The sequence below is a fragment of the Zonotrichia leucophrys genome, chromosome 23 (genome assembly GCF_028769735.1).
Source record: "Zonotrichia leucophrys gambelii isolate GWCS_2022_RI chromosome 23, RI_Zleu_2.0, whole genome shotgun sequence".
Taxonomy (NCBI): domain Eukaryota; kingdom Metazoa; phylum Chordata; class Aves; order Passeriformes; family Passerellidae; genus Zonotrichia; species Zonotrichia leucophrys.
In genome coordinates this window covers 6,301,761-6,318,738 of record NC_088192.1, presented here as the reverse complement: position 1 = coordinate 6,318,738, position 16,978 = coordinate 6,301,761, and the positions used below count along the sequence as shown (strand labels likewise).

Here is a 16,978-nt window from a genome sequence, read left to right as displayed (position 1 = left end):
GAGCACATCAGAAATCATGGAATGTTTGGGTTGGGAGAGACCCCAAATCCCAGCTCATTCCAGCCCTGCCATGGGCAGGGACACCATCCACTGTCCCAGGCTGCTCCAACCTGGCCTTGGACACTTCCAGGGATGGGACAAAATCTCTGTGCTAAGGAGTAAAGCATCACTTAGCCAGGGTTTCCCTTTGCAAGAACACACACAGGGCTGCCTTTGCTTCCAGGACCTTTTCAGAGGCTCTTGCCACAAATTTCAGAGAAGCTGTGGCCATGGTGCCTGCCAGCAGCACCCAGCACTGGCAATGTGCTCAGATCCCTCAAAAAAGGGGGAGACCAAAATAAAAAAACTGAGTCCTATCTTTGAGCAAATTTTGTCAAGTTTGCCCCACGAGTCCAGCATGGGGTTACCACTGCTCCCAGGGCAGGAAGGAGCCTGGCTGGAGGAGCTGTGCCCCACAAGGGCAGAATTCCCAGAACTCCCTCCTGCCTCTGCCTGAATCCAGCTCCCAGTGCAGAACTCACATGGTCACACTGCCAAAAGGCAAAACTGAGCAGAAACCCCAGTCCCAGCCCTGTTGTGCTGACTATTCTTCACCAACTCCATGTGAAAAATTCCCCACATTCAACAAGACCATCCCTGCAGAGTTCTATTGTCTCCAATTATTAATTAAACATGCTCTGAGAGAAAGCAAATGCCTAAAATCATTTGCTTCTACCAAGCAACTCCCACACTACCAGAGTGCAATTCTGACAGCCTGAGCACATCCAGTGCCTGCGATTCCAGAGGGACACACCACAGAGCTCTCCCTTCACTCCAGTTCAGGCACACACACACACCAGCCACAGGACACCCCAGCCAAGAAAACCCAGCCAATTTTCCTAAAAACCTGCTCAGTGTTGATAACTTGTCCCAGCTGAATATCCTGAGTGTCTTTTCCCTGCCCCCAGGAGCAGCAGAGGCTGTTTGGGTTTGTGAGGGGATCTGTGCAACCTTTCATAACCCAGGCAGACTCAAGGCAGGCCATTCCTCACCTGAGCCATCCTGTGATGTTCTGATCCCTGGCTGTGCTTGTGCAGCATAAACAGCACACAAACATTCTCTCTGCCCAGGCATCAGACAGCCCAAACCTGCTCACCTGAATATTCAAATTACTGGGGACCCTGAACCTCAGCCCCATCCTGCTGCTTTTGGGGGATAAAAAGAGAAAAAATTGCAGTTAAGTGTTTTCCACTGAGGTTTGGTGATGAAGGATTTGGAGCTGCAAACAGCTGGGATTTTGCTCAGGAGATCTGAGTAAAAGTTAAGAAATCAAAAGTCTGATCCCAGCATCCTCAGTGTCTGCAGGTTAAGGCAGAGCCAGGGCAGGCCATTCCTCACCTGAGCCATCCTGTGATGTCCTGATCCCTGGCTGTGCTTTTGCAGCATAAACAGCACACAAACACTCAGACATTCTCTGTGCCCAACACCAACCAGGCATCAGACAGCCCAAACCTGCTCACTCCAATACTCAAATTAACTGAGGCCTGACACTCAGCCTCATCCTGCTGCTTTTGGGGGATAAAAAGAGAAAAAATTGCAGTTAAGTGTTTTCCATGGAGGTTTGGTGATGAAGGATTTGGAGCTGCAAACAGCTGGGATTTTGCTCAGGAGATCTGAGAGATCAAGTTAGGAAATCAAAAGTCTGATCCCAGCATCTGCAGGGACAAAGAAGACATTATCACCAAAAGTTTTTTGCGTGGATGGTGAAGCTTTGACACCTAAATTTGTGAAATAACAGGGGCATCTTCAATTGTTTTATTTTATATAAAAACCTGGCCCCAAACACAGCTTTCAGAGGAGAAAGAAACTTTCTTTTCCTGTTGCATTTCCCCTAAGCAAAACACAGACACAGCATTTTCCTGCTGCTCACAAGGAGAGGACACCACCTGAAGGAGCTCCTCCCCTCCCTTCCTTGGGAGGAACTTTTCCTTGAGCCATCCCTGCTAAAGCCACTCTCAGTCAATTCCCAGAGCTTCCAGGAGGAAAAGTGACCAGGAGGAAGAGCACAATGAAAGCCATGGGAAGTCAGGGTGCTGCAGCTCAGGTGGGACTCACAGCCCTGCTGGCTGTTTAATGCCACCATGAAATGTCAGCATTTGGTAAAAGCCACCTCAGAGTTATCACCAACAGACACACGTCTGTCTACACATGCAACAAAGACAATCTGGGATTCAACAATTAAAATCCTTCCACCTTTAATTACGACCTCCCAAGCTCTAGGCAGACATTAACCTATATTAGCCTATAATTGTTTTTTTTCTGACTTCCCATTATCTTTTAGCTGCTGAGTTTCCTAACCAGTCTTCAAGGCTGGGCCCTCACTGAACCATCTAAAATGTCTAAAATGAAAATACAGCAATAAAAGTGCATCCATAAAAAACAGAGTCAGGAGACATCCCTAATGATTCCCTACCTCCCTGCATGTCCCAGCACTTCCTCCACTTCTGTTCTTGCAGGCCAAATTCAATTCTATCCCAGCTAAACCCAAACTGAATTAAATCATTTTGCATGCATAAGATTAGTCCTTGCTCCAAGGAATTTATAATTTAAGCAGCAGATGTGGAGGTGGCCAAGAAGTCAAGAAGAATGGCAGTGCTAGGATTACACATCCTGCATTCTGCTTCCCAGGAGCCAAACCCTGAGGCAAGCAGAGAGCCATGGAAAAAGAGGGATGGAGCACCAAACTCTGATAAAAGTGCCCATCAATCACTGGAGCACCAATATCAAACAAGACTGAGGAGAACAGGGTTAGTGCCCCACCTCAGAGCTGGCCTGGAAGAAATTACAGGCACAAAGATTGGTTTGGAAATGAGCACTGAATGCAAAAACACTGGAACTACAGCTGTACCCCATTTATCAGAGTGTAAAGGCAGCAGGAAGCAGAGCAGATAAAAACCCCAATGTTAATTCTGGCCTGGTGGGTGTTTGCTGAGCCTCAGCTCCACACAGAACCATCTGTGAGCTCCATCCTGCAGTGGGGTCTGTCCACACAACCTTCTCTCCACTGTCCACTCTCACCACAGGAACTGCTTTGAAAAGTTCATTTAAACTAGCAGAAGTTAATGAGCTTTCCTTTCATTAAGTGGTTTATTTATTAGGATCATTTCATTCCACAAGTTACTGAAGAAAATCAAGCTGAGCAACTCTTCTGCTGACAACAGGACAAGCCTCTGGAACAGGCAGGATTCTTTTGTTTGAGTGAAAGTTTAAGTCTTTCCATTATTAAATAAATAAAAGTTCAAATACCAGCAGAGTTTTTAATGACTACGAGCTTGGAGTGCCCTGTCCCCACCCCCCTTATCTCCAGAGAGTTTTGTTGTCTTTGCTTTCAGGGATTTGCAGTAAAAGGAGGATGAAAGTGTGAGCTGGAGGAAAAGAGGATTGAGAATTTATGACATCATTTTAATTCATGAAGTCATCTTGCCACAAAATGCCCAAACAATAGCAGGCCCTGCCCAGGCATCTCACCCCAAGACTCTGTGGCTGCTTTGATTTGAAAAACCTACAAGTTTGCAGGAAGAAATTCTTGCTTATGGTTCCCTTCAGAACACAGAACATTAAGATCTCTGGCACTGATGTCTCTTGAAGCAAGTTTTACAGTTAGTGACTGAAACTTGGATAATAAACAAAAAAATTGTATCTGTTTCAATGAAGTTATTTCTTCTGAATTGATACCTAAATACTACATTTCTCCATAAGGGAGTAACAACAATATTTATCCAGCTCTTTAGCTCATATTGCAGCATTTTATGTGATTTTGCTTCCAGAACAAATGAACAGGGCACTTGGGTTTATTTCTTTGTTGATGTACACACTGCCTTCGGTGAGGCTGCAAAATTCCCTGCAATGTTTGCTTTTAAATGCTCTGGTTGGCAACAATCCCCTGGGGAGGCACAGCAGAGGAGCCAGGGCTTGGCCACTCTGATTCCAGAAACTGGAGGCAGGAGATGTTCACAAAGGTTGCAAAAGCTTTGTGTCTGCTGCCCTGGCAATATTTGTGGGGATCACTCTGCTTTAAAATGTGCTTACACTTGGGTTCTGTGCCTGGGAGAGGAAACCCTCGTGTGTCTTTGATGAGTGAGCTACAGGTCACAGGCAGAGTGGAGTGAGTCAGCCACTCATTGAACTGCAGCACGAGTGACAATGCAACTGCTGAAAAGACTTCTAGTAAACAGCACTAGCACACAGCCTGGCCCACCACCCCTCCAGAGACTGAGTGGCTCTAACAAGTTCCTAAAACCACTGCTTGGTGACACTCTTAAAGCTGCTCTTCTCATCATCACCACCTTCCCCTGTACATGAGAACCATAAAAACCCAACCCCAAAGCAAAGAAACCCAGTCAAACATACCACCAGCACCTTCCACTCCTGTGTTTTCCAATATTGGGAATGGTAAAAGCCCAACCTACATGCATTGGCAGTTTTGTAATACCATTACATAAGAATTATTTAACTACAGCAACAGATTTGAAAAGCAGCAGCAGCAGCAGTCACGGCTATGCTGGTTCACACATCAGAAAAAAAAAATCAATAAAGGGAGTGATGAATTTTGTAAACATGCATTCGACTGTGACCGGGAGTGGATTGGGATTTGGGATTTCAACACCCTCAAGAACAGAAACCTTTCAACTCAGAGCTACCAGGGCACCACCACCCTGAAAAGAGAAAACAAACAGCACCGCTGTGGCCACTCCACCAGCACCAGCTCCAGCTTTAGAAGAGCACCACGAAAAGCATCTCTGAGAAGGCTGCAGGGCTGAGCTGGGAAAGCTGGGAGTGGTTTTCTACCTGATGCTCTGCATGGATGTTGTCCCCGGTGGGCCAGCGGTGTTTGCTGTTGTTGTAGCCGCCGCCGCCGCTGCCTCCTCCCCCGAGCTGCTCCCCGTGCTGCCTCTGGAAGAAATAATCCACCATGGCGTCGTCCTGGGAGCGCCCCGCCACTCCTATGGAGCCGGGCACGGGGCTGGAGTGTGTCCCTGCTGCAAGGGCCTGGTTTGCAGCTGGCTGTGGCTGAGCCTGCGAGCCTGTGCCAGATGTCAGTACCACAGGCATGGTGGGGTTGGCTGTGTCTTGAGCGTGCTGCTTCAGGTGGGGGCTGAACGAGTCCTGCCACAGAACTGCTTTTCTCTTCAAAACGCACGCTACGCTCATTCCACCAACACCTGCAGGGGGACACGGGGGAAAGAGAGGGGAAAGAGACATGAAATCCTCCCAGCTGCAGCTCTGAGCATTAATAACACACCCATCTCGTGACTGGCAGGGGAACAGCGCTGTGGCAAAAGTGACTCCTCCAATATTCACTCACCCCGTGAACCCAGAAGCCAGAAGAGCACTGAAACACACAGAGATCCCACTGAAAATGCACAGGGATCCCACTGAAAACCCACAGGGATCCCACCACAATCCACGATCCACTGAATCACACAGGATCCCACTGGAAACCACAGGGATCCCACTGAAAACGCACAGGGATCCCACTGAAAACCCACAGATCCCACTGGAAAGGCACAGAGATCCCACTGAAAATGCACAGGGATCCCACTGAAAATGCACAGGGATCCCACTGAAAATCACAAGAGATCCCACTGAAAATGCACAGGGATCCCACTGAAAACACACGGAGATCACACAGAAAATGCACAGGGATCCCACCAGAAATCCACAGATCCCACTGGAAACGCACAGAGATCACACTGAAAACCCACAGGGATCCCACCAAAAACCCACAGAGATCCCACCACAAATCCACAGATCCCATTGGAAACGCAGCGATCGCACTGAAAATGCACAGAGATCCCACCAGAAATCCACAGATATCCCACTGGAAACGCACAGAGATCCATCCCACTGGAAACCCACAGAGATTCCAACAAAAATGCACAGAGACCCCACTGAAAATGCAGAGAGATCCCACTGAAAACCCACAGAGATCCCACCAAAAACCCCACAGGGATCCCACCAAAACCCCACAGGGATCCCACCAGAAACCCACAGGGATCCCACTTTCTGTGCTGCACAGGCTCAGCAGGATGCACAGGATGCCCGTGAAGCAGCAGCACAATGGCAATTTCTGCCAGGGACAACACACTGACTGGAAAACTGCTGGGGAAAAATCTCCAAAACCCATGGAAGGCAGTGACACCAGAACCTGCTGTGTCCATTTACACCAGGCAAAAGGGGCCTGGTCCTCCATCCATATAAACACTCAAGGCCCCCTGTATCCCAAAGTATTCCCTCAGTCATGCAAAGCAGCAAAGCAACAGTTTGGTTTGGTTTTTGTTTTTCAACGTGAACTTAAAATCCCGGATTTCTGCTCGTACAGTTCATGAAACCCAAACACAGCCTGTGCCCTCCCTGTAACTCAGGAGGGTGCTCAGGAGGCAGTGAAACCCATGGAAATGCTTCGTGGAATTCCCTGGAGAAAGAACAGCAAACCTGGGATCTCAGCAGAACTTTCCAGAGCAGGCACAGCCAGCACTGCTGGTCCTGCTGTCGATGGCACTGGGGGAAACTTGGACAACTCCAAAGGATTTTCAGTGCCCAGAGCACTGATCACCCCAATAAATGAAATACCCCATATGCTTTGCATGCATCCAAATGATCTGTGAGCAGAAGGAAAACCTGCACATTAAGCTGACAGCAACTCACTAACTTCCTAGTCCCCAAATATTCTGATAACATTCCAGCAGCACAAAACCACAGAAGTTTGTTTGTTATTTTAAGGCAGAACTATCAGAGCAATAGAGACACTACAGGTGTGAACAGCAAAGTGCTTTTCCCCATTATGCAATGCTCACACAACAAGCCAAATTCATTTTTAAAGGCATGGCATAGTCTGAATTAATCTTCATTAAAAAGATCAACTTGAGGTGCCTAAATGCAGCCCCACAGAGAGTTGTGAGGATGATGGTGGGGTGGTGGAGCCCTGAGAATCTCCTGGCAGAGCAGCCCCAGGACGTTCCCCTGCTGTACCTTGGTGGCTGCACAGCTTGGCCCTGCTCCTGCCAGCGGCTCCAGGGCCTGAAAGGCAGCTCTGTTCCCTCCCTGCTCCTCGGAGTAGCCCTGAACAACACTCTACTACAAACAACTTCCAAGAACAATTTACTAACGGTGGGGAGACCAAAATAAAAAAATCTGAGTCCTATCTTTGATCAAATTTTGTCAGGTTTACCCCACGAGTCCAGCATGGGGTTAATACTGAGAGGAAAATGACTCTGAAAAGTGCAGAGATCAGGTTGCTTTAATTGCACCTCCAACATAATTCGGTGTTGCACACACACAGCCCCCAGGGCCACTCTGCAGGGCTTTTTATGCACTCACAACTTAAATACCAGGGACATCCAACAGGACTCACTCCTCCGGCTTTCAAAGAGTCTGGAAATCACCACCTTCCCCACATACTTGGAAAAACACTGAAAACACGATATGACTAAATCTTGACTGATTTTGAGACTACAATTCAGTTTAATGGCATTTTCCTCTTAATTTCCTTTAGCAAACAATATCAAAATTCTTCAGTAATATCACATAAAGCACTCAAGCTCCTCCATGCAAAAAGAACAAAAAAATTAAGTAATTAACTGTAAGAAATTCATTTATCATCAAACTGAGGTGTGTACAAACTCCAGCAATGAAATCTGAGCGGGCCCCTTGAAAGGAAGTTACAAGTTATCTCAGGGCAGACAGTAAAAAAAAAATAAACAAACAAAGGAAGATACTATGAATCCCCACCAAAAAATCTCCAGTATCTACAGACTGTGACAAGCCCATTTCCAGTGAGAAACAAAGGTACAAAGTCGCACTGCCACACTCTTTGCTCCTTCAAAAGGCTGCAGACACTAATTAATTTCTGAGTTAATAAAGGTGTTATCATAAAAATCAGGAGGGTCCAGAAAATCTCAGTCAATGGATTAAGGAGAGGCTGCTCCCAGGCGCTTCCTCTCCGGGCTGCTCCAAACACGAGCGGAAAACTTGGCAAAGGCGACATTTTGCAAGGGAGCAAAGGGGAAGGGAGCATTGTGGGTAGTTCAAGTTTAGTTCCAAGCCGTGTTTTTCTGGGAATGCCGCGATCGAGGCAGCAGCGGGACAGCTGAATCCTGTCATTCAAAGCTGCCGGAGCACGGGCAGTCACCTACACAGGCGCTGCAGAGCCGCAGCTGCTCGGGGCCTCCAGAGCCTCTCGCATTCCCAAACTCTTCCTGAGCACAGAGGATCAACTTTTCCCAGGTGAAACCCCGGCTTGGCAAACAAAGGCTTCCACGCTGCTCCGCCGCGCTCAGGGCAGGCGGCTCTGCTCTTCCCCGCGTGAAATGAAATGAGCTGCTCCGTGTTGTCACCGCAGATTATGGGACGTTCCACAAACAACAAAAAACTTCGGAGGAATCTCCCCCGCGAGTCTGAAGTACCGCTGGTGACAACACTGAATAAAGGAGCTTTAATCCACACAGAGCCCGGCTCAACAGCCAGATCCTCCCGGCTCTGGTTCCGTATTACCCTCAAAAATCACGGATTATTACAAAATTAACGCCGTGTAAAACGATCGTCCCAAAAAAGTTCAACCCCAAAGCGGAGGAGTTTGGGTTGGGTGGGTTTTTTTTTTGGAAAGTTCCACTGGAAATGAAAGCAGAGCCATTGTTTGAGAGCTGTGTGGCCTAGCAGAACTTTTAACGTTATCCCTGTGTTTTCCTGAAAACCTGGGAAGCCGCAGCACTGAATTCCTGACCCATCGGATTCCCAAAACCAACATTAAAACCCAAAAGGACCCATGGTCCCCCTTTCCCCCACCTCCATCCCTCTTAATAAAGGAAATTCCTTACTCATGATCAGCCTAATAAAATCTCTGCTCCGAACAAAGTTATTAAACATTGACCAAAGCAAACAACAACAATAACAACAACAAAAAAAATCTGAGCATTTCTCAGGTTGGACCGAGAGGCTCTTAAAATTCCAACTTAGCAGCTCACAAGGGCCGAGGCTGTCGTTATGTGAGCACGAGATAAAAACAAGGGGGGAGAAAAACCCCACACAAACACAAAACCCCCAGGGTCACCCAGCACATCGGAAAGGATTGTCTGCTTTTTCCCTTCCTCCTTCTGCCAGCCCCGACCTCTCCTCTTCCAGAGACCCCCAGAGCCGCCGAAACCCCCCCAAAACCGGGGGGACGGAACCCAAGCACCCCCCGGAGCCCTGGGGGCAACAAAGCGGGGCCTCGGCCGGAGCGACAGAGCCGCCCGGGATTGAAGGCCCGGGACAAGGGGGAGCCCCCGCGGGATCAAACCCGTCCTGGAGAACGGGGGGACCCTCCCCAGGAGAAGGGGGAGCCCCACAGACCGAGGGGCAGCCCCCGGCGGGCCGGGCCCGGGGCAAGGCGGCTGAGGGCTGCGATGGGCCCGCGCCCCCCCAACAATAACCCCCGTCCCCGTTACCGGAGCGCCCGCGGGGCCGCGCTCGGGGCCCGGGGGTCCCCCCGCGCCCCCTCCCCGCTAACAATGGGCCCAGGCCGCGGCCCCGACAGGGAGCCGGGCGGGAGCGCCGGCGCAGCGCCCCCGCCGCCGCTCGCCTTCGGGGCGGCCTGGGGCCTCTCCTCCCGCTCCCCCCGCCAATATGCGCCCACCGGCGGGTCCGCGGGGGTCCGCGGCGCGGCGGGGCCGGCCCCGGGCCGGTACTCACGGGCGGAGCGCTCGGATGCAGACGGATGCCGGGCCCCCCCCGGCCGCTCGCCGCTGCCTCTCCCCGGCCGCTCACTCCGACAACATGGCGGCGCGGCGGGGCCGCGGCCGCGCTGCACCACGGGAAGGCGAGGCCGCTCCAGCGCCGCCGGGACGGGGCGGGAGGGACCGGGAAGGGCCGGGACGGGATGGACCGGATCGGGATGGACCGGACCGGACCCGACCCAGCCGCGACGTGCCCGGGCTGTGCCCCGACCCTGCCACACTGCCAGGCTGGGGTCAGCCCGCAGCGCCCTCCCAGCGTGGCCCCTGCCCGGCCGGGGTGCGGGCACAGCCCCGCCTTCAGCCCCGCGCTGCCGCTGGCACCGCTCGCCGGGCTGGCGGGGATGTGCCCGAGCGCCCCCAGCCTGGGCACCCTGATTTCCCCCCTAGTCTGGGCATCCTGAACGCTCTGCACCCCGCTGCCTGGACATCCCGCAGCCCCCGAGTCCCTCTTGGACATCCCGCAGCCCTCGAGCCCCCCTAACCTGAGCACCCCGAGCCCCCCAGCCCGTGCTCCCCGAGCCCCCCCAGCCTTGGCACTCCCAGTTTGTGCACACCGAGCCCCTCCAAGCTGGGACACGCTGAGCCCCCCAGGCTGGGAAACGTGGACACCCCAAGCCTCCCAGCTTGTGCACCCTGAGGCCCCAAGCCTGGGCACCCCGAGTGCTCCCCGTCCGAGCTCCGCCAGCCTTGGCACTCCCAGCTTGTACACAGCGAGCCCCTCCAAGCCGGGACACCCCAAGTCCCCCCGGCTGGACAACCTGGACACCCCAGCCTGTGCACCCTGAGACCCCCAAGCTTGGGCACCCCGAGTGGTCCCTGTCCCAGTCCCCCGCCCCAGCCTGGGCATCCTGAGCCATCCAGCCTTGGCACTCCCAACTCGTTCACACCGAGCCCCTCCAAGCTGGGACACCCCAAGTCCCCCTCAGCCCGGTCCCCCGGAGCCCCCAACAGCGCTGCTTCCCCTCCTGCCCCAGAACCGAGGGGCACCGAGCGCCGGGCTGCACAGCGGCGCCTCCTCCCCCTCCACCAACACAAACACAATTTTGGGGCGCTTCTCCTTTGGTGCCTCCCCCTGCCCACGTCCCCTGCCCACAAAGCCGGGGCTGCGGGGGAACTACAGCCCCCGGCGTGCGGAGCCCGGGCAGGGCAGGGCGGGCGGCGCTGGCCGCTGGGAGCGGTAGTTCTGCCCCGGCTCCTCCATGTTAAAGGGGCAGCCCGTGGGTATCGCCTTTGTGCCCTCTGCCCCTCTGCCCCTCCTGCCCCGCCGTGTTTCGCTCCCGGGGCCCTGGGGGAGGCTGAGCGCTCGATGCTCTCATGGAATATTTTCTCCCCGTCTTGGCGGGGCACGCAGGGAGCCAGGAGGGAAGAGCCGGCGCTGGGGAGAGCTCGGGACTTGCCCGCACTTGCACGGAGAGAGAAGCGGCAGCTGCTCCCAAGGGCTCCGGCCGGCCCGGGGCACACAGAGCCCGCGGCACGGGCGGGTCCCGCAGCCGCAGCTTTTGTGGTTATGAGGGTGCAAAAAATCACTTCAAGCCCGGGTTCTCGGTCATTAAAACACGTGCAAAGCTGATCCAGCCGTGCCTTGCATCCATTTTCTGCTCGATGGGCTGCCGGGGTGACTGATGGCTGTTTCCATCACCTCACCGCCTCTTCCAGTGTGCACTCCCTTGTGGGGCAGCAGGGCCGAACCTCGACTCCCAAAACCCGGGGAAACATGGCATGAAGGGTTTGGTGTGGGTGCCCCAGGCCGGGCATGACAGGACAGTCAAGATAAACAGCAAGAAAGGTTTTCCCTGCTCAGGGTGGGTTTGGAGCTGAGCCTTGTGCAGACACCCAGAGGTGGCTTTGGCTTTGTGTGGCCTGGCCAAGCCCTGCTGGGATAAACTCGGCTCTGCTGTGACACTGGGTATGGACCCAGGCATGGCTGAGAAGTGGACACAGCTCTGCTGGGTCATCCCTGTGGCTCCAGGGTCTTGAATTCCCTGGGGAGGGGAAGGGGCTGGAGGAGGAGTCCTGTGAGCAGAGGCTGAGGGAGCTGGGAAGGGTCTGGAGCCCCAGGAGGGGCTGAGGGAGCTGGGCAGGGGCTCAGCCTGGAGCAAAGGAGACTCAGGAGGGACCTTGTGGCTCTGCACAGCTCCTGCCAGGAGGGCACAGCCGGGGGAGATCAAGCTCTGCTCCCAGGGAACAAAATGGCAGGAAATAGACTCAAGTTGTGCCAATGGAAGTTTGAATCAGGAAAAAATTGGATATCAGGCATTGGCACAGAAAGTGAAACCATAACCCCTGAAAGTGTTAAAAAAATATGTGAATGTGGCATTTGAGGATGTGGTTAGTGGTGAACATGGCAGTGCTGGGTTAATGGTTGGACTGGATGATCTTAGAGGTGTTTTCCAGCAGCCCAAATATTTCCATGATTCTGTGGGGGCCCATGCAGTGTCCCCAAAATGCCAACTGTGTGGGCAAGGCCAGCCTCTGGCTGGGAAATGTGAGTGGTGGAGCTGTGTCATCTGGGCACTGCACCAACTCAATCTGCCTGCACACCCTTCTCCTCTGGTTCCACCCATCTCCTGGGCTGGTACAAGGCACCAGCGATGGCTCCCGGCTGCCAAAGATTTGGGCTGCAAAGCCTGGGAGGTCAGGAGTTCTTTCCCACACCATGTCCTCACAGGGGACAGGGGGTTGGGGTGTCCCTGCAGTTCTGCACTTCTGGCCACTTTTGGGGTGTTGTGCCTGCCAGCTGCCACCCTCAGCTCCCCACCAGGCTGTCCCTGAGCTGTCCTGCTGGTGCTGGCCCTGGGGTCCCCACCAGGCTGGCCCTGAGCTGTCCTGCTGGTGCTGGCCCTGATGTCCCCACCAGGCTGTCCCTGAGCTGTGAGGCAGAGATAAGAGCTCTGCCAGGTGGGCTCAGCACATGCCCAGGCTGCTTGCTGACACTGGGAACGTGCTTTCTGTTAATTATACCTGGGATAATTACAGTTATGCTGGTGTAATGAGAGGGGGAGGGAAGGAGTCCTGCTGGGGATGAAATGTGAGTGGTTCTAACCCTCATTTCCAGTGAATTTTGCCGGATTTAGGGAGAAGTCCTGCGGCTGTGAGGCTGAGGGGAGTTTGGGTCTCATCTCCAGCACTTCCATCCCTCCCACAGCCTCTCCTGCCTCCCACCACTGCCATCCTCTCTTCTGCCTCAGACCTTGCCCAAGCTCCCAGCTTGTTGCCATCCATGGGAAAGTCTCCCACTGGGAGAACATGCTGCTCCAAAAGCTTCAGAGCCAGAGGAACAGGCAGTGAAATAACTTCCACCTCCACAGGAAAAACCTTCTGGGGGTGGAAATGTCCTTCTGATCCTCCTTGCACCGTTGGCCACCAAGGGCTGCCCCAGCTGCCTGGCCCTGCCTGACCCCATAGCAGTGTGACAGAAGCTATTCTGGGATACATCTTCATCTGCTGAGGGAAAAAGGAACCTGCAGGGGGTGACTCTGTCCTCCCACCTCCAAATGGCTCCCTAGAAGGGTCTTGCTCCCTCTCTGTCCCACAGAAGGGGCTTCAATCCACGGTGAACATCACTTTGAACATCAAAATTCCACATCCCCACCAAATGGCCAAATCCAGACCCTCGCTCCCTGCTCTGCCCAGACGCTGTGCCCGGTGGCACGATGCCCAACACCACAGAATCTTCTCTTTGAAGGAGTCTAAGAGCAAACAAACCCAGCTCTGCTGCGTGATTCATCCTCCTGGGAGCAGAGCTTCCCACAGCTCCACCATGGAGACACCTGCATGGGACAGGGGGCTCACCTGGGAGAAAAAACAGCTTGGGGGGCTCCTAAAAGTGGCTTCAGTGCTGCCCCAGGGAGGCCTGGCTGGCCCCAGCCTTGGGATATCCAATATTTTTATTCCAATGACAGTTTGATGCCTGCAATTAAAAGCTGAATTGAAGGAAAGAGGATCTCCCTCTGTGTGGGGCACCAACATTTCCTTGGCCACCAAAAAAAAAAAAAATTTAAAAATTCACTGACTAACTCAATTTTTCCCAAGCCAAGCCAAAAACTGCTGAGGTCTTTATGCAGAATATTTTCAGAGTGTGCTGGCTTGACCGAAAAACCCTTGCAGAGCCAAGTGCATCATTGATTTGCATCACTGGGGCAGCATTTCGTCAAACCTGAAGCCTTGAGACACGAAACAATGACCAGCCCTGAGCTGGGCAGCTCCAGCTCCTGAGCACATCCACTGCTCCAGAGCCCTGAAATCAGGGCCCTTCCCAGTGCCACCTCCATGGAAACCCTTCCTGAGCTGGACCTCTCATCAGCAGTGACCAGGGAAGGTCCCTGGGCTCTGCAGCAGCTCTGAAACCCCTGCTTTCCACCAACACCTCTCACCCACAGGTTTCTTTCCACGCTCGTGTTGAGACACCCAGAGCAGATGGGATTTTTGTTTTTTTCTTCAGGAGTCCCAGCCAAGTGTCTAAAAGCGGCTGCTGAACTGTTGTGGTTATGGGAAGCTGCAGGGAGTTCTGGCTGAGGACCCACCTGGCAGCAGCAGGGTCTGAGAGTTTGGTGTTGGCTGCAGAGCTGCTTTTTCTTGTGAAAATACAGCCCCAAAAATTAAGGTTTTTGAGCAGCTCCCACCCACCAGCTGGGCTTAGGGCTGTGCATGGAGTCCCCAGTGCCTGGTGCAAGGACAGAGCTGCTCTGGGGAGTGTCCTGAGACTGCTCAGATCGCGCTGTTTCCTCTCTGTGCTCAGGGGAGCTGCTGGCAAAGCCATGCCACATTCCATGGTGAGGAAAGAGCCATGCCAGTGCCTCTGCTTCCCAGGGGAATGGGCTTCCAGCACAGATGGGCATGGAGCCACTGGAGAGTCCAGAGGAGGACACCAGGATGGGCAGAGGGATGGAGCAGCACTGCTGGGAGGAAAAGGTGGGATTGTTCAGCCTGGAAGAGAAGCATCTTCCAAATTGTGACCAAATTGTGACCAAATTGTCACCTTCCAGTGCCTGGAGGAGCTACAAGAAAAGTGGAGAGAGATTATTAATGAGGGGCTTGGAGGGGCAGGAGCCAGGGAATGGCTCCCAGTGCCAGAGGAATGGCAGGGCTGGATGGGATCTTGGCAATTGGGAATTGTTCCCTGGCAGGGTGGGCAGGGGCTGGGCTGGAATTGCCAGAGCAGCTGTGGCTGCCCCTGGAGCCCTGGCAGTGCCCAAGGCCAGGCTGGAGCACCTGGCACAGGGGGAGGTGTCCCTGCCATGGCAAGGAGTTGGATTTAGATTTTAAGGTCCTTTCCAACCCAAACCATTCCATGGTTCTGTCATCCCAGCCATGTCCTCTGCTGTCCCTCCTTCAGTTTGTCACAGCTCATGGAGCCCCTGCAGGAGGCAGCCAGAGGCTGGCAGTGAGAAATGCCCTGGGGAAGAGGAGATAAACCCAGGATGGATTTATGGGATCCACAATAGTTTAAATCCAGGATAAGAGGCACACAGGGCTTCTTCTCACTCTGTAGGGTCAAGAAGGTTTTTCCCAGGCCCAGGCAGCAAGGAGTGTTTTGGTCAGGAAAATGCTTGGTAGACAAAAGTTTTTTGGTTTTGCAGGCACAGGGGTCAAGGGTCACTGGAAGGGACCCCCGAGTGCCCCTCTGCACCCCCCTGCCACACTGAAAATGAGGATGGAGTTCAGAAACCTGCAGGAACAGCAGCCACACAAACACCTGACAGAGCTCTAAACCAGGAAAAAGGAAACTCGTGTTTGGTTTAAAAACCACCTGGGTTTTCCCCCCTGCTCCTGCTGCTGAGACGTGTCACAGCCCTGCTCACATTCCCACCTCCCAGCAGCCCTTTGAAGCAGCTGCCAAACCCTGCAGGGATCTGGGGAGAGGGAACAGGAGCAGGGAGAGAGGCTGAAGGGTTAAAAGGTGAGAGCCTGGGGTGCCAGAGCTGCTCCCTGCACACAGGGGATGGAGCACAGAGCTGGGAGCTGCTGGGAGCTGAGAATTCGGGCAGGAGAGTTCAGGTGGTGGCACCTTCACCCCAGGGGGAGGTGGCTGTGGTGGGACCTCCAGGGGGGTGACTGATGTCCTCCCACCATTCTGTGGTGTCCCTGCAGAGTGACACTGCTGTCCCTGTGGCTGAGACCCAGCTGGGAAGGAGCTGCAGGATCCATGGGCAGCATTCAGGCCTGGAGGAGCCTTGTCCCTGCTCAGGATATGTCACCTGCAGCACCTGTCCCTCCACAGGGCTGGCCCTCTGTGTTGCAGGGTCACCCTGATGCCCTCAGGAGCTGGAACAGAGGCCAGATGGAGTTAAGGGGAATAAAGTGGATATTTATTGTAGAGCCTGTCCGGTTTTCGGCTGTTTGGATGGCCTGGAAAGGCCCGGGGTGGCCTTGGGGCAGCCCGCGTTTCAAAGGACCAGAAGAGGCTTCCGTTCTTTTCTCGGTCTCGGTGTTTATTAATTGTTTATCTAAAAGATTTTCTCTCGGCCCGACAGAGCTCTGCTCAGCAGCCAGCCATGAGCACACTCCGCTGCCCTCCGGGCGGTCACCTATCTTTATACCCAAAGTTGCATATACAATATTTATCATTTTTCCCCAATACCTTTCACCCTTATTGACCAGTGCACTTTTAGTAATGACCAATCCCAAAGTGCCACCATCACCACAGAAGATGGAGGAGAAGAAGAAGAAGAAGAAGGACAGGACACGCCCCAATTCCTCCATCTTACTTCTCTAAACCCCCCTGTACAGAAATCCTAAACCCTGTGTTTCACTCTCTAATTAACTTATCCCTTCACCATTCACTCCGGTGAAACCCTCCTGTCCTCATACAGGTGTCGTCTCCCGTGTAGGATCAAAGTCCAGCCACCAGACACTTCTGGCAACATTCCAGAACTCCCGAGCCCCCCAAGGGTGGTCTCGGTGACACCTCAGTCCTGAGGAGCTGAGATCCCACAGAGCATTCAAAGGCCACACCCCAGCAGTACTGAAGCCACAGTCGTGGCTCTGCCCAGATGGCTCCAAGATGGAAGCAAAAGAGAGTTTGGTCACGAGAATTCACATTTTTATGAGTTTTGGTCCATTTGCATATTGGAATTTATTGTCCCGTTCCAGCTTTAGCCCATGCGGTCCCATCCTGCTTGTTTTTCTCTCTTTAGTCCACGGTGTTTGTGCTCTTGGGCCTGAGATTCGGATCATTTCTTGTCACAGACATCTTTTGTGAAAAATCCTTTCTTGGGATTTTTCTC

The 16,978-nt window shown here is 53.3% G+C and overlaps 1 protein-coding gene across 6 annotated transcripts in view; it reads right to left on the bottom strand.

Annotated features, from left to right (window-relative positions):
- PUM1 (pumilio RNA binding family member 1) overlaps window positions 1-9,871 on the bottom strand; it is a 104,305-nt gene extending 94,434 nt beyond the window's left edge. For 3 of the 6 annotated variants that reach the window (XM_064731412.1, XM_064731416.1, XM_064731414.1), the window contains exons 1-2: window positions 9,709-9,870; window positions 4,828-5,201 (exon numbers count right to left, since the gene is read on the bottom strand). In XM_064731412.1, the coding sequence (XP_064587482.1) occupies window positions 4,828-5,190 (363 nt within the window). In that variant the 5' untranslated portion in view covers window positions 5,191-5,201; window positions 9,709-9,870. Of the gene's footprint in view, window positions 1-4,827; window positions 5,202-9,708 lie in introns of all 6 variants that reach the window. The other 3 variants (XM_064731415.1, XM_064731417.1, XM_064731413.1) reach the window with 2 other exon arrangements.
- Window positions 9,872-16,978: the final 7,107 nt, after the last annotated feature.